This window comes from Stigmatopora argus, chromosome 3 (genome assembly GCF_051989625.1).
Source record: "Stigmatopora argus isolate UIUO_Sarg chromosome 3, RoL_Sarg_1.0, whole genome shotgun sequence".
Taxonomy (NCBI): Eukaryota; Metazoa; Chordata; class Actinopteri; order Syngnathiformes; family Syngnathidae; genus Stigmatopora; species Stigmatopora argus.
Window position 1 is genome coordinate 16,218,840 of NC_135389.1, and position 12,264 is coordinate 16,231,103.

Sequence of the window (12,264 nt, forward strand, 5' to 3'; positions counted from 1 at the left end):
CGTGAGGTGACACTCCATAAAACAACATGAATCACTGCTATTGATGTTTTGATATATGTTGATGTCATAAAAGAAAGAATACGAAAGACCTTATCTTCTTGCACAAAGGACGCACGTCGTGTATTTCATTGACTATGGCACATCCATAACATTAAATCACAGCAGCAATGTTTCTCAAATTTGTCCCTGCATGCAATCTGTGGACACAACCAGGACGCTTCAAGGGCAGCACTGCACGGAAAATGTGTTTGTTCAATCCCTTCCCTTTTTACCTTCAAACATGGGGACGAAAGGAGCATCATAAATGCATAGAGGGTCATTGTAGTTGGGGTCCTATTTGCATTCATTCATCTTGTGTACTACAATCAACAATCCACGCACACACTCATATCTACGTACAATTTGGGGTGTTCAGCAGTCTAGTGTGGATGTGTTTGCCAAGTGAGAGGAATCCCAGAGAAAATCCACCCAAATAGAACATGCAAACTCCACATGGGAAGTCCCAAGCCCGTTATTGAATACGAGATCTCAGACTGTGAGGCAGGCGTGCGAGCCACTCTTCCACTGTACAGACCTGCTATTTTCATATATTTGTGTAATTACGTGCCCAGGAGTTTAACCCCAGTTTTTGGTCATCTGGTAGAAAGGCAAAAGATGTCATGGAAAAGTGACCTTTTGAATTATTCCCTGCCAGCTTTTTGAGTAAATATGGATAACCGGCATCGACAGCCATTAATGGAATGAATACTAGATTCAGTATAAAGTATTAATAGACTATACATCCATAAAAATCTGCAATACTCAGGGAGCATATTAATTTGTGAGGATGAAACTCGCCCACAAACGCGCATTAACTCTCTAAAAACAATGTGCTCAGAAAGTGTCGCCAGGAGGTTGTTGGGAGGTAGAGAGAGTCTATTTTTGTACACTCACTGATTCCCTGCATCATTTTTGGGTTCAGTAATTGGCAAGTTCATCCACAGTTGCTGGCAATCAGTATAATTTCTTAATGATACCAAAGATTTGCTCTGATCACAACCTGTCACCATGAGCTCTCGCAAGCACTTAAAGGCTATTAAAATGACTCTCTGGATGTGAATGTCTGCTTGCCCCAAGGCTGATACATGACATCTAAGATTCTTCTACTATCCTTGTCTTTTCCTTTCCTTTTTTTCAAGATGCACTGCAGAATATGTAAGTACTGGCGGCATGAAAAAAAAGGTGCCCTTTCGTTTTGAGTTAATGATGTTGCTATGTTTTTGAGAGCAAAGCTAAACTCAAAGGTCCTGGATGTGCATCCATCCATTATCTGTAATGTTTATCCTCACAGACCCTCCGGGACCGCTGGAGCCAATCCCAGATGATTATGGGTGGAGGCAGGTTACCCCCAAAACAATTTGCCGGAAAATCTCAGAAAGAGAAGTCAAATATCAAAGGAAATCGAGCCATGCAATCGTGTGAAAACCTGCAAAGAACAGAAAAATAAACAGCGATAGATATCCAATCATTCCTTGCCAACCCTTCCCGTTCAATGGGATTGGACGACTGCCAGTGACAAACATTTAAATTAACGGCAGAAGGATGAAAGGAGGCTGGGCGTCTATCACCGACAGAGTGAAGATTTGTTGCTAACCTAAAGGCCTCGATGAGTCTCTCCACCTTCTGCGCTTCTCCTTGCACCCGCACATGAGCCTGGAATTTCCTCAGTGCCTCGTCCAGCTCCATGCCGGAGAAATCCATCTCGTCCACCACGCAGCTGTGAGAAAATACACAGAAAGAAGTATAGCAAATGAAAAGCCACTATTTAACACGGCCTTTGCGTCTGAGCCGATGCACATAAACACACACGCTGAAGGCAAAACCTTCCTCTTACACTCATACTTCCATTAATGAGCTACTGACCTGGAAGACACACACACACACACACACACACAAGCGGAAGATGAAAAGTGATTACAGTGGCAGATAAGAGGCATGAGAGTCACATATTCACAATCAAAGGAGTACATGAAAGGCTCAGAATGTGCCAATGGCCTGACCACATACAGTATGTGTGTAGAGGCATTAACTTACTTGGACAATGTGTGTGACAGCCTAAGCAAAAAGCTTTTGCCTTCCTCCATCGAGGATGGGTACGAAAACATGGGCATTTTGAATGAAAGCGTGTTGCATTTATGCATGCCAGCGTGTTATCGCGTACACTTAACTACGATGAAGGGGCCACCAAAGACAAAAATAGTAACTTGTGACCCAGTATTTGACTTGTTGTTAATCTCTCAAAAATATTGAAGGCTTAATAAGTAAAGGTACAGGAAAGAACAAGTCACTAATAGTAATAGTGTTACACTTATACCAATACTTGTACTGATATCAGTACCAATATGGGATTATAAAGACTTTGTTAGTATCAGGGAGGATTAAGAAATATAGGTACAGTTTTGAGTTTCCAACTGCCTGTCAGCACATCCAAGATAGCTGCCAGAAACGCACACAGCCGTAAAAAAAAAAAGCAACGCTTGTCATCTATCCCAAGATGCCCACCGATTATGAACGCAGCCAAGAAGATGAAAAGGAAGACAGAAAAGGAGTTGTTTTATTTTTTAAATAGAATGGGTGCAACACTAACTAGGAATAATAATGTTGAAATACGAGCGTTAAAAGTCATTTCATGGCAAATTAGTATATTTTTCTGATACATGAAAAATACCTCTTCAAAAAACAAAAAAGTCAAGCCTAAACTTTATGTAAGGTGAAACTAATTAGAATCACTTAACCGCTTAACATTGATGTGGATTCTTAGCATACCAAATATATGTTTTAACTTTATGCTCTTTATGGGTTAAATTACTATTTAAAAAAGACATTTACAAATGGGAGAAAGCATTTTGTGGTCTCATCTTCAGCTGCCCATGTGAATCCTGTGATAGGATCTATTTCCATTTCTTTTTTACTGCTTTGGTCGTAATGCAGCAGACAAGTCACAGCACATTTTCAACCTTGGAAAGCATTTGACAAAAAGCTTCTAAGATCTTAGCTTTTTTATTTTTTTCCTTTTTAATCCAATTTTATATGGCTCTCAACGTGCAATTCGCAACTTCTAAAGTTGTTGCTTTGGTAACTATTCTGCAACTTTGAAATATGACAACGAGTCCTGGAGGTGCTCGAAACGGAGGCCGACCAATTTAAATCTTAAGATAAAGTTTGGAAGCTGCCACTAACGCAACTATTAGGTGTAAAGTAGCTCACGCTATGGCAATATTTCACCATGAATGTGCTTGTGACTGTGCTTATTACTTGCAGCCAGCCATAATAGTATCACCCTAGCTGTCAATGCACAAGTCAATAAAAGTGGGAAGTACTAAACCTGCAAAGTTCTTGTATAATTCATGGCTGCGGCAGCCTAGCATCAACGTGAATGATATCACTTATAAAATGTGGAAAGCAGAATTTGCTGTTGAATGATGGGAAACGTAGGCACTGTTGCCAAAGACTGCGACAACTACAGTAAAGCACTATTCTGGATAGGACAAGAATGGGAGCAAATGATGAACATTTTATCTTCGCCTGTGGTCGGCAAATGAGTTCAATTGCGGTGCTCGGAAAAAGTAATCAAATTGTAATAATAATGTAGCCAACAAAAGGTGATGTCCACGTTTAGGGATGAAAAATAGTCACTTCCCTGAGAAATGGTCAACTGTGTTGCATTTTAGAGCCATGATGCAGAGCACAGTAATGAATGTGTTACCATGGATAATTTGACATGTAACAAGACAAAACAATGCACAATTAGATGATTAAAGACATTATGAGGAAAGATTTGTATTTTCTCAAAGAAAAAAAAAATTTAATATCTACGTGTACAAAAGCTGGAATGTTTTTAAAAATGTGGTTAGAATTTATATGTGTAGTTTTTTTCTTTCTTTTTGTTTAAAAGAAAACCAGTGAAAATATTCTTACTTAAACTTCTTTTCTTTTAAACCAAAATCCAGGAGCATAACATTATAAAGTGGTACTGCTAAAAACTAGGAATTGTTAACCGAAGGGAAATGGAGGCCATTTTAGACACAATTCAAACATTCTAAGTCTGACTTTGAACAGGCGCTCGTTTTGTTTGTCTTCCTTTCTTTTTTTCTTTTTTTATCAATCCCCACTGAAACATTTGAAAGATGGCCAAGGTTCAATTGCTCGAAAAAAAGACTAATGGCTTACAAAGCCTCTAGACAGCAACAGTGAATTATTTATATTGAACCTAAAGTCGTCTCTGTTGGGGCAACCGAACCAACTCTACGGACTAGGATACGTATTCTATTTAAAGCTTTGTGTCAATAATAGACAGCATCCCTAAGAATAAAGGGCAGAAAAGCTCTTTATCTTGTATACATGTGTTGAATGTTCCAGTTAATACAGACAAATAAAAAAATGAACAAATTAAAGTGCACGGTGTACAAAAGAACGGTGACTCACTCCAGGACGTCTCGGTTAAACTGCAACTTGCTGTTACCCAGGAACTCTCCAATCATCTGCCTGCTCAGGCCTTTCCTCTGAAGAAGGAAATGGGCCACGCCAATGGCCGTGTCGGGCACAAAGCCCCGCGTGATCAGGAAGTGGATCCCTTTCTCCGGGTTCCTGCCGACACAAGGGAACCCCAGCATTACTTTCGAGTGAGGGCCGGAAAATGTCTGCTATTGCTGCTATCAATCCCAATTCCCAATTGATACTCATTCATTAAGTAGCCTTTTAGTAGTTTAGCAAAAGAAAACACTAACCACTTTGGAAATACAAATACAAGTACAAATACGATAGAGAAAAAAGGAATGCCGGTACATCGATGCAATGAAGCATAAATATCAATAGGATTCAAAATGGATTGGACATCTGGTGCTGTCAATGGCATTTGCTGCATGTGAATGTTCATCTTTCAATGCCATTGACGGCACAAGACGTTTTATCCATTTTGACTGTGAGGGAGGGGCCAATGAACGAAGGGCTCATGAGTTAAAAGAATGTCCTATGAAGGGTTAAATATTACAGTCGATGACAAAGTAGTAAAACTAAATGTGGGAGGAATAGTCATCAAGAGGGAGCTCAATCTTTCTGTTCTTAATGAATGCTTTATGAAACATTAATAACCCATTTATAAAGCAGTTATTAACGCCTCATTAGAGGAGCCAGTCGGGGAGCTTTGTTACATGACGACTTTTTTTTTGCATCATCTCTTAACTTAACTTTTTGACTTTATTCCAAAGAGTACCGTGTGTAAGGGTGCGTGTGTGTGTGTGTGTGTGTGTGTGTGTGTGTGTGTGTGTGTGTGTGTGTGCGTCTGTGTGTTTGACTTAATCAAGTTTAATTCGCAATAACTAACAATAATGATAAGATGTAAAGGCCAGCCGTGCTCACTATTTATGGCTCCTTTCAAATTGTTAATGCACTCTGCCTCTGTCTTTTACATCTCCTCCATCTCCTTGATGCCTTTGCCTTTATTTTATTCTAGTGGAGAAGCCTATGCCACAAAAGAAGCTCTCTGGGCAAAACGTCTACTTTGAAGAGCGACTAGCGGTTGCGTGTACGGTGTGTACAGTAGTGGTGTGTTTGTGTGTGCCATGCCACTCACACATTGAAGAGGTTTAGTCCAATGCGATAAAGCCGTTTGCGGTGCGTGTCCGTGGACAGGGTGGGCGAGCGGCAGGACGCCGGATCCTGGCATCGGTCCCTGGGCAGGGAGACCACCAGAGCCTGCAGGGCGTCTGGGACGGTGCCCGGAGGAAGCTGCTGAGGGTGGGTGTAGTGGTACTGCTGGTACTGCGTGTAAATCTGGGCCGGCTGCTGGTCGGACGGGGCCGAGGTCATGACGGCGGTGGAGGTAGACGTGGAGGTGGACTCTGCCCTGTCCGAGAAGACGTCCCCTTCTAGAGGGGTGCCGAGGAAGGGCGCGGCAGAGCCTCTCCGTGACCCCGGATCCACCATTTCCAGCTCCTCGCTGGGAGGAGGGGCGGGGAATTCCGGTTCTTCGGCGGACTGTCCTCCGATGAGGCCCATCCCGCTAAGTGAGGTCTTCCTGCTGGCCGTCTCGCCTCCGGTGTTGCCCAGGGAGGTGGTGGTGGTTGTAGTAGTGGCGGAGGAGATGGTGTAAGAACTATTGCTGTCTATGTGAACGGTCACGTCGCGGAAGGCCATGAGAAGGGAGCTGGCGCTGCGGGGGAGGCAGGCGCTCTCGGCGGCAGCGCGGAGGGCCCCGGGGTCCATCAGGAGGCTCTGGCCTTCCGTACCCTCCGATACGCTCCAACCGCGGAGGGCGTCGTCTATCGACTGGGCCAGTGAGTGAAGCTGAGAAATGGGGGAAAAAAACATTTTCACATAATCAGCATATGCATGGTCAAATCTCAGTAGGAACATCCCAAAATACACATAATTGAAGAGTTTGAATAGTTGGTTATTAAATGCAGTGATCCTCAAAAGGTGCCTTGGGATTTAAAAGTGGGTCAAGGAGGCGTTATGGGTTGGTTGCGGACAGGAAATGCAATATAACGGCATCCTCTGTTACAATCATCCTTTTTTCTATACAAATAGTTACGGTGATCATTACAACTCTGAGTGTAATTTGGTGTTCTGATTTATGTATGAATTTAGGTAGGCTATGCTGCTAAATTTTATTTCAATGGGTATTTTAAACCTAATCTTAATGAGATTGAGGGCTTTGGCAATTTTTTTTCTCTAACCTTGGGACTTTAAAACTTTTAAAGAGAAGAGTAACCTTAGTGTCTAATCATAATAAAGTACATCTTTGCAGAATGAAGGACAAAAATGAATCTCTACACTGAGCAGGTTAGCTCATTATCTGCCCTTTGTAAGACCAATGGGTTGAGATGAATAGTGATAGTGTCCCAGTAATTAGATCATGCGGTAAAACTGCACAAAGAAGCATTTTATTCTGTGGTTAATGTAGGAGTTTAAGCTTATATGAGAGGAAGGAAAGGTATTACACAATTCTAGGGTTTAGTAGCATTTATTATCGGTGCTATGATAATAATCAGTATATCCAGGATTTGTAGAGAAACTGAAATTTCATTTTTCATTTTCCATCTCCGTACTAAAAAATAAGTAGAAAATAACAAATGTTGCTCGGATAGGAAGTAACACGGACATTTGGTACACTAAAATCACACATCATCAAACCTTGGTTCTCTGGGGAGACTGTCAAAATCACCAAAGAGAAACATTTTCTTTTTAATATATACTCTACTCTACACCATGGGAGATAGTTTTTTTAAGGTGCTTATTTTGCTTGGTCTACTGTTATGCACATTAAAAAATAAGTCGTCTTTAGGCTGCACTAAATCTACTTAAATGTATCGTTTCATTTAAATGATAAACTGCCCCAATCATTTCTTGATTTGTCTTAAAGGTACTGTTCATAAATTACTTGCTGAAGAGCAAGATTTTTTTAAATGTTAAAAAAAAGGCCTGGTCACAGAAGAAGTAGTAAACCGAACATTGAATTTTGCATATCGCATAGCTTTGGATTTTTTGCCTTAGTTTGAGCAAGCAAAATACATATTTGGTGACTATTAAGACATGGACACTTCTGTTATTGTTAAATTAAAATAAATGAACCCTTTATTTTCCATGGCAATTGTCCTCATTATGGCTCAGATCAATTGAGATGTAGTATTTTCAGTTTAGAAGTGACCCTGAAGGGGATCTCTAGATTGCCTTTGTACTGGAATGTGAATGTTTTTCTCTCTCTAAAAAGGTTCCGTGTAATTGACTGGCGACCAGTCTCCAGTGTGAATGGCTTGTCTTGCTCAAAGGCAGGCTCCAATTAACTCTGACACTAACCGGATTAGCACTTTTGCTGTCGAAAGAATGTTAGTCAGTCTAGCTCACTTGTTCAGAGAAGCAGTCCTCCAGCTGAGAGAGCGACGGTCCGGGGCTGGGAGGGGGTAACGGTCCCAAGCCCGCGGGGCCAGCCGGCAACGGGGCGGACGCGGGAGACGGGGGAAGAGAGGTTGAGCGGCACGGCGGCGGAGGCGGCGTCTTGGAGCGGAGTGGGATCTGTCCTCCACCCGGATGGAGAGAGTAACTGTGTCTCTGAGCGCTATTGCGGTTCCGTCCCGAGGGGCTGGGTTGGCGCAGGGAGATTCGCCGGGGTAGCTTGCTCTCTGAGAGTGAGTTGCGGATCTTTTGGAAATTTTTGCTTAGCTGGTACTGACGAAAGGCGGTCTGGATGCGGCGGGCGGCCCGTCTGGCGATGAGGTGACCTCCGTACTTCTGCTCCAGATCTTCTATCTGGTGAGGTGGGATTTCACATTAGAACCGAGGTGCTACAAGTGAACAGTTACAACAATTACTAGCCTTCATAAGCAGCCAATCTAGCTCAGTGGAACTTGAAAAGGAGGATGGCAGGGAGCATACACAAACAAGGCTTTATATTAATCTAATTCAGTGTTTTGGTGTTTATGCATCCCAAGCTTGTAACTCAAATGAATCATATCACCTCAGTTTTCCCATTCCAATGAATGGAAATGCCATTAACATGTCTCAGGTCCACAAAAAGCACCATACTTTTATTTGTCTAATAAACATAAATGGCATTGCATTAAAACATAATAAAAGAGAAGGTCAAGAAACAGACTGCATTTATGAATGAATAGATAATTACTCCACATAGTCTAGTATTTGTGTGTTGGATGTGTGTATTTAGTAATCCTTTAAGAGGCGATTATTTGACTCATTGGCTGTCATTGAAAGGGTTAGGCAGCCAATCCATTATGACTGATCATTCACCAGTCATAAAGGATTGGACGTCAAGCGCTGTCAATGACATTGACAAATGAGCATTGCAACTGACATCAAAATCTGTCATCAGTTTGATTGATAAATTAAATGGTGGCCAACAGTACCCCTTTGTTTCTATTATTAATGTACTCATTTTGTATTGACGTGATTAAATGTTTGTTTACTAATCAACATTCTTGAAATTTCTCAAGATCCAAGAAATGTTTTGAGGAGAAAACCATCTGCCCTCTAGTGTAAGAGTATTTCATCATGATGCCTAAGATTCTACGCCACTGCATGCATGCTTGAATAAAGATCCTCGCAAATTCAAGATGCTTGTCTTGGATCTCATTACCAAGTGTGTCTAATAAATCGTCCTTAAAAGTTGCGCAGCCAAACTTTCCAGCAACAAAAAACGAAATCACCGCAGTAAAGAAAAGGAGGACAACTGACTCACACCGTCAGAAAGCGCCACAAAAATGCACACACTCAAAAGCCGTTATTAGCTGTTACTATGGCAACATAGCATCGTTAATGCTCCTGTCGCTATGGATGTGGGAACATTACTATTAGCTTTTTTTGTTCGTTTTCATGTCAACAGAGGCAGAAATAGATCTGAATGGGCTTCTTTTTTGCAGCAAGCAATGTCACCCTAGCATCCCCCTGCATCCCAGGTCCCCGGTCCACTTTGACGCCAAGGCCGAAAAACACACTGATAGGGGCATTCAGAACTAACACTCATACGTAGTACTGAAATATTGTCAGCCCAGAATAGAACCTTCAATTTTAGTACTCTGAGGTAGACGTGCTAATCACTCATCCACCGTGCTGCTACATAATTCAATATACGTGGTGCAATTATAATGTGACAACATTTGATTATCGTTTTTAAAAGCATTTCATTTCATCTTGAGGTTGGAACAGTGCAGTACTTGATGGTATTTCTTTATGATTATTAAGTGTATCTTACTATATCATAAATGTGGCATCATTGCATGGTGATAAGTGGAAGTACTACATTATTTTGTATTAGGTGGTGTAATATGATGTGCTAGACCACATGTGTTAAAGTGGTGGCCCGGGGGCCAAATCTGGCCCGCCACATCATTTTGTGTGGCCCGGAAAAGTAAATCATGAGTGCCGACTTTCTGTTTTAGGATCAAATTAAAATGAAGAGTATAGAGGTATATTAAATTTCCTGATTTCCCCCTTTTAAATCAATGATTGTAATTTTTTAATCCATTTTTTCTGTGTTTTTAGTTCAAAAATCATTTTGTAAAATCTAAAAATATATTTAAAAAACTCTAAAATAAATCTTTAAAAAAATGAATATTCAGGGCTTTCAATCTAGTTATTTTAATCCATTCATTTTAAAAAATCTAAATATTATTTCTAAAATGGTCCGGCCCACGTGAAATCAAGTTGACGTTAAAGCGGCCCGCGAACCAACGCGAGTCTAGCACCCCTGTGCTAGACCATTTCAGCACAGTATTTTAAATGAGAGCCTCTGAGTCAAGTGTGATAAGGTAACCCCGAATTATAAAGCATCTGAGAAAGGCCCTATTACCCCGAGGAGACTTGCCGAGAAGGACGTACCTGTTTATTTTTGTTCTCCAGGGAGATTTCGTACTCGCTTGGCCCCTCCCGCTTGGTTGTGGTGCCCTCCACATCCGGTCCCCCCGAGGACGAGCCGTCCTCCAGGCTCAGCAACCGTCCGCTGTCGTGGGAGGAAGAGTGGATAGTGATCAGCCGTCTGTGACCTTCAAAATGTGTCGGTTTGTCCGTGTGTGTATGTGTGTGATGGGGACCAGGTGGGAAATGATTGCTGTTGCCGCGGGCCGTGGCAGGACACAATTGCTCTACAGCGGGAATTTTCTAAATCTACGCTCTCATTTTTAATGTGGCGTTCTCATCAGATAATTCCTTTAATTATGTATAATTATGTTTTATTATCCATTTTATCTACTGCATTTAGACTGGCGAGAAATAGTTATGCTCAAATCTGGACTGAGTATTCTAATCTTTCGTTGCAACCACCTTCATATTCCATCTTCTTCCAGCAGTCGATAAATGTGTATGTTAGGTTCATAAAAGGATTTTGAGGGAGTCATTGAACCGTTGTAAATATAAGCATGACCTTTTATTTATCTTATATTTACACAAGCGGTGCAATTAGCTGGAGACCACACTGTAAAATAAAATAAAACAAACATGAATTCAAACATAATTGTCAAATATACATTAAAAAATGGACAGTGTTTCTGTAACCTTACATTTGTGCAGTAGTTTTGTAGATTTTTTTTCCCTGAAAACTGTGGTAGAAAAAATACTTTTTTAAAAACGATTTAGTCCGTATGTAATCAGTCTTGATGGTGGTGACAGCTTTTCTCATTTGTCTTTTCTCATCTATGCCGGCAAATGTGCTGACTACTGAGCTACTGAAGGTGAGCTCGATGCTCGATGACATACGGTACACATAGAATTGAAGGAAATCCTTACACCGCAGTGGGTGCAGGTTTTCATTCCAACTCAACAAGAGGATACCTTTTGCAATTGTAATCAGTCAATTAAAGTTGGGTGCTACTTATTTTAGAAGACACCTGATTGGTTAAAATGTCTGCACTGGATTGGTTGGAACAAAGACCAGGACCCACTGCGGCCCTCGGCGGAATCCATACCTGTCAACCTCTGCCGATAACTGCCCTTATAAATGATTATGATTCCCCTTACAAACCCCCAAAAAACCTTACAAACACCGTACGACTCGTACGGTGTTTGTAAGGTTTTTTGGGGGTTTGTAAGGGGAATCATAATCATTTATAAGGGCAGTTATCAGCAGAGGATGACAGGTATGGGAATCGGTTTGACACATGTGGTGTAGAGGTTCAATCCCCGTGTTACGATCGCGCCGCGACGTCGTGGCGCGATCGAGAAGATTCGGACCCAGTTGCGGGGAAGCAAGGGTAGGCGAAGCGTGCAGTTCTCATGACAGTAGTTTTAATTACTCAAACGCTTAATAACAAGGGCTTGTATATCCCAAAATGTAACAGAACCGGAGTATGGGGAATAATACCTGTAGCGATGTATGCTGTGACACGTGGTTTTCACGCAGGAATTTACGCAGTGTCATGCAGGAACGATCCGACAATGACTTCCCACATCAGGAAGTAATCACGGATTGTTTGCAGCTGCTCAGACCTGACGGTAAGCCAGGAGGGACACACGGGCCGCTCCTGACACCCTGACTTTGCGGCGGGTAGGGGCAGGCTCGCCCTACAGCTGACTGTCAACCAGTCTAGGGTATAGCCACGGTATGGAAGATGGATGAATGAATAATTTTTTAACAATGGATTACTAACTAAATTCCTCCACTGTGACCCACGTTAGGACAAGCAGTAAATAATTAAGATGACATCGAGAGCTTCCAAAAATGTCACTTCATAAATAGCACAACAAAGCGATTGGTTACGCACACTCCTCTTTATTGTA

The 12,264-nt window shown here is 41.7% G+C and overlaps 1 protein-coding gene across 2 annotated transcripts in view; it reads right to left on the bottom strand.

Moving 5' to 3' along the window:
- The window catches only part of iqsec3b (IQ motif and Sec7 domain ArfGEF 3b), a 36,820-nt gene that overhangs the window by 14,609 nt on the left and 9,947 nt on the right, over positions 1 to 12,264 (bottom strand). For both annotated transcript variants that reach the window (XM_077597275.1, XM_077597274.1), the window contains exons 3-7: positions 10,372 to 10,492; positions 7,885 to 8,286; positions 5,612 to 6,324; positions 4,465 to 4,626; positions 1,634 to 1,756 (exon numbers count right to left, since the gene is read on the bottom strand). In XM_077597275.1, the coding sequence (XP_077453401.1) occupies positions 1,634 to 1,756; positions 4,465 to 4,626; positions 5,612 to 6,324; positions 7,885 to 8,286; positions 10,372 to 10,492 (1,521 nt within the window). The remainder of the gene's footprint in view (positions 1 to 1,633; positions 1,757 to 4,464; positions 4,627 to 5,611; positions 6,325 to 7,884; positions 8,287 to 10,371; positions 10,493 to 12,264) is intronic.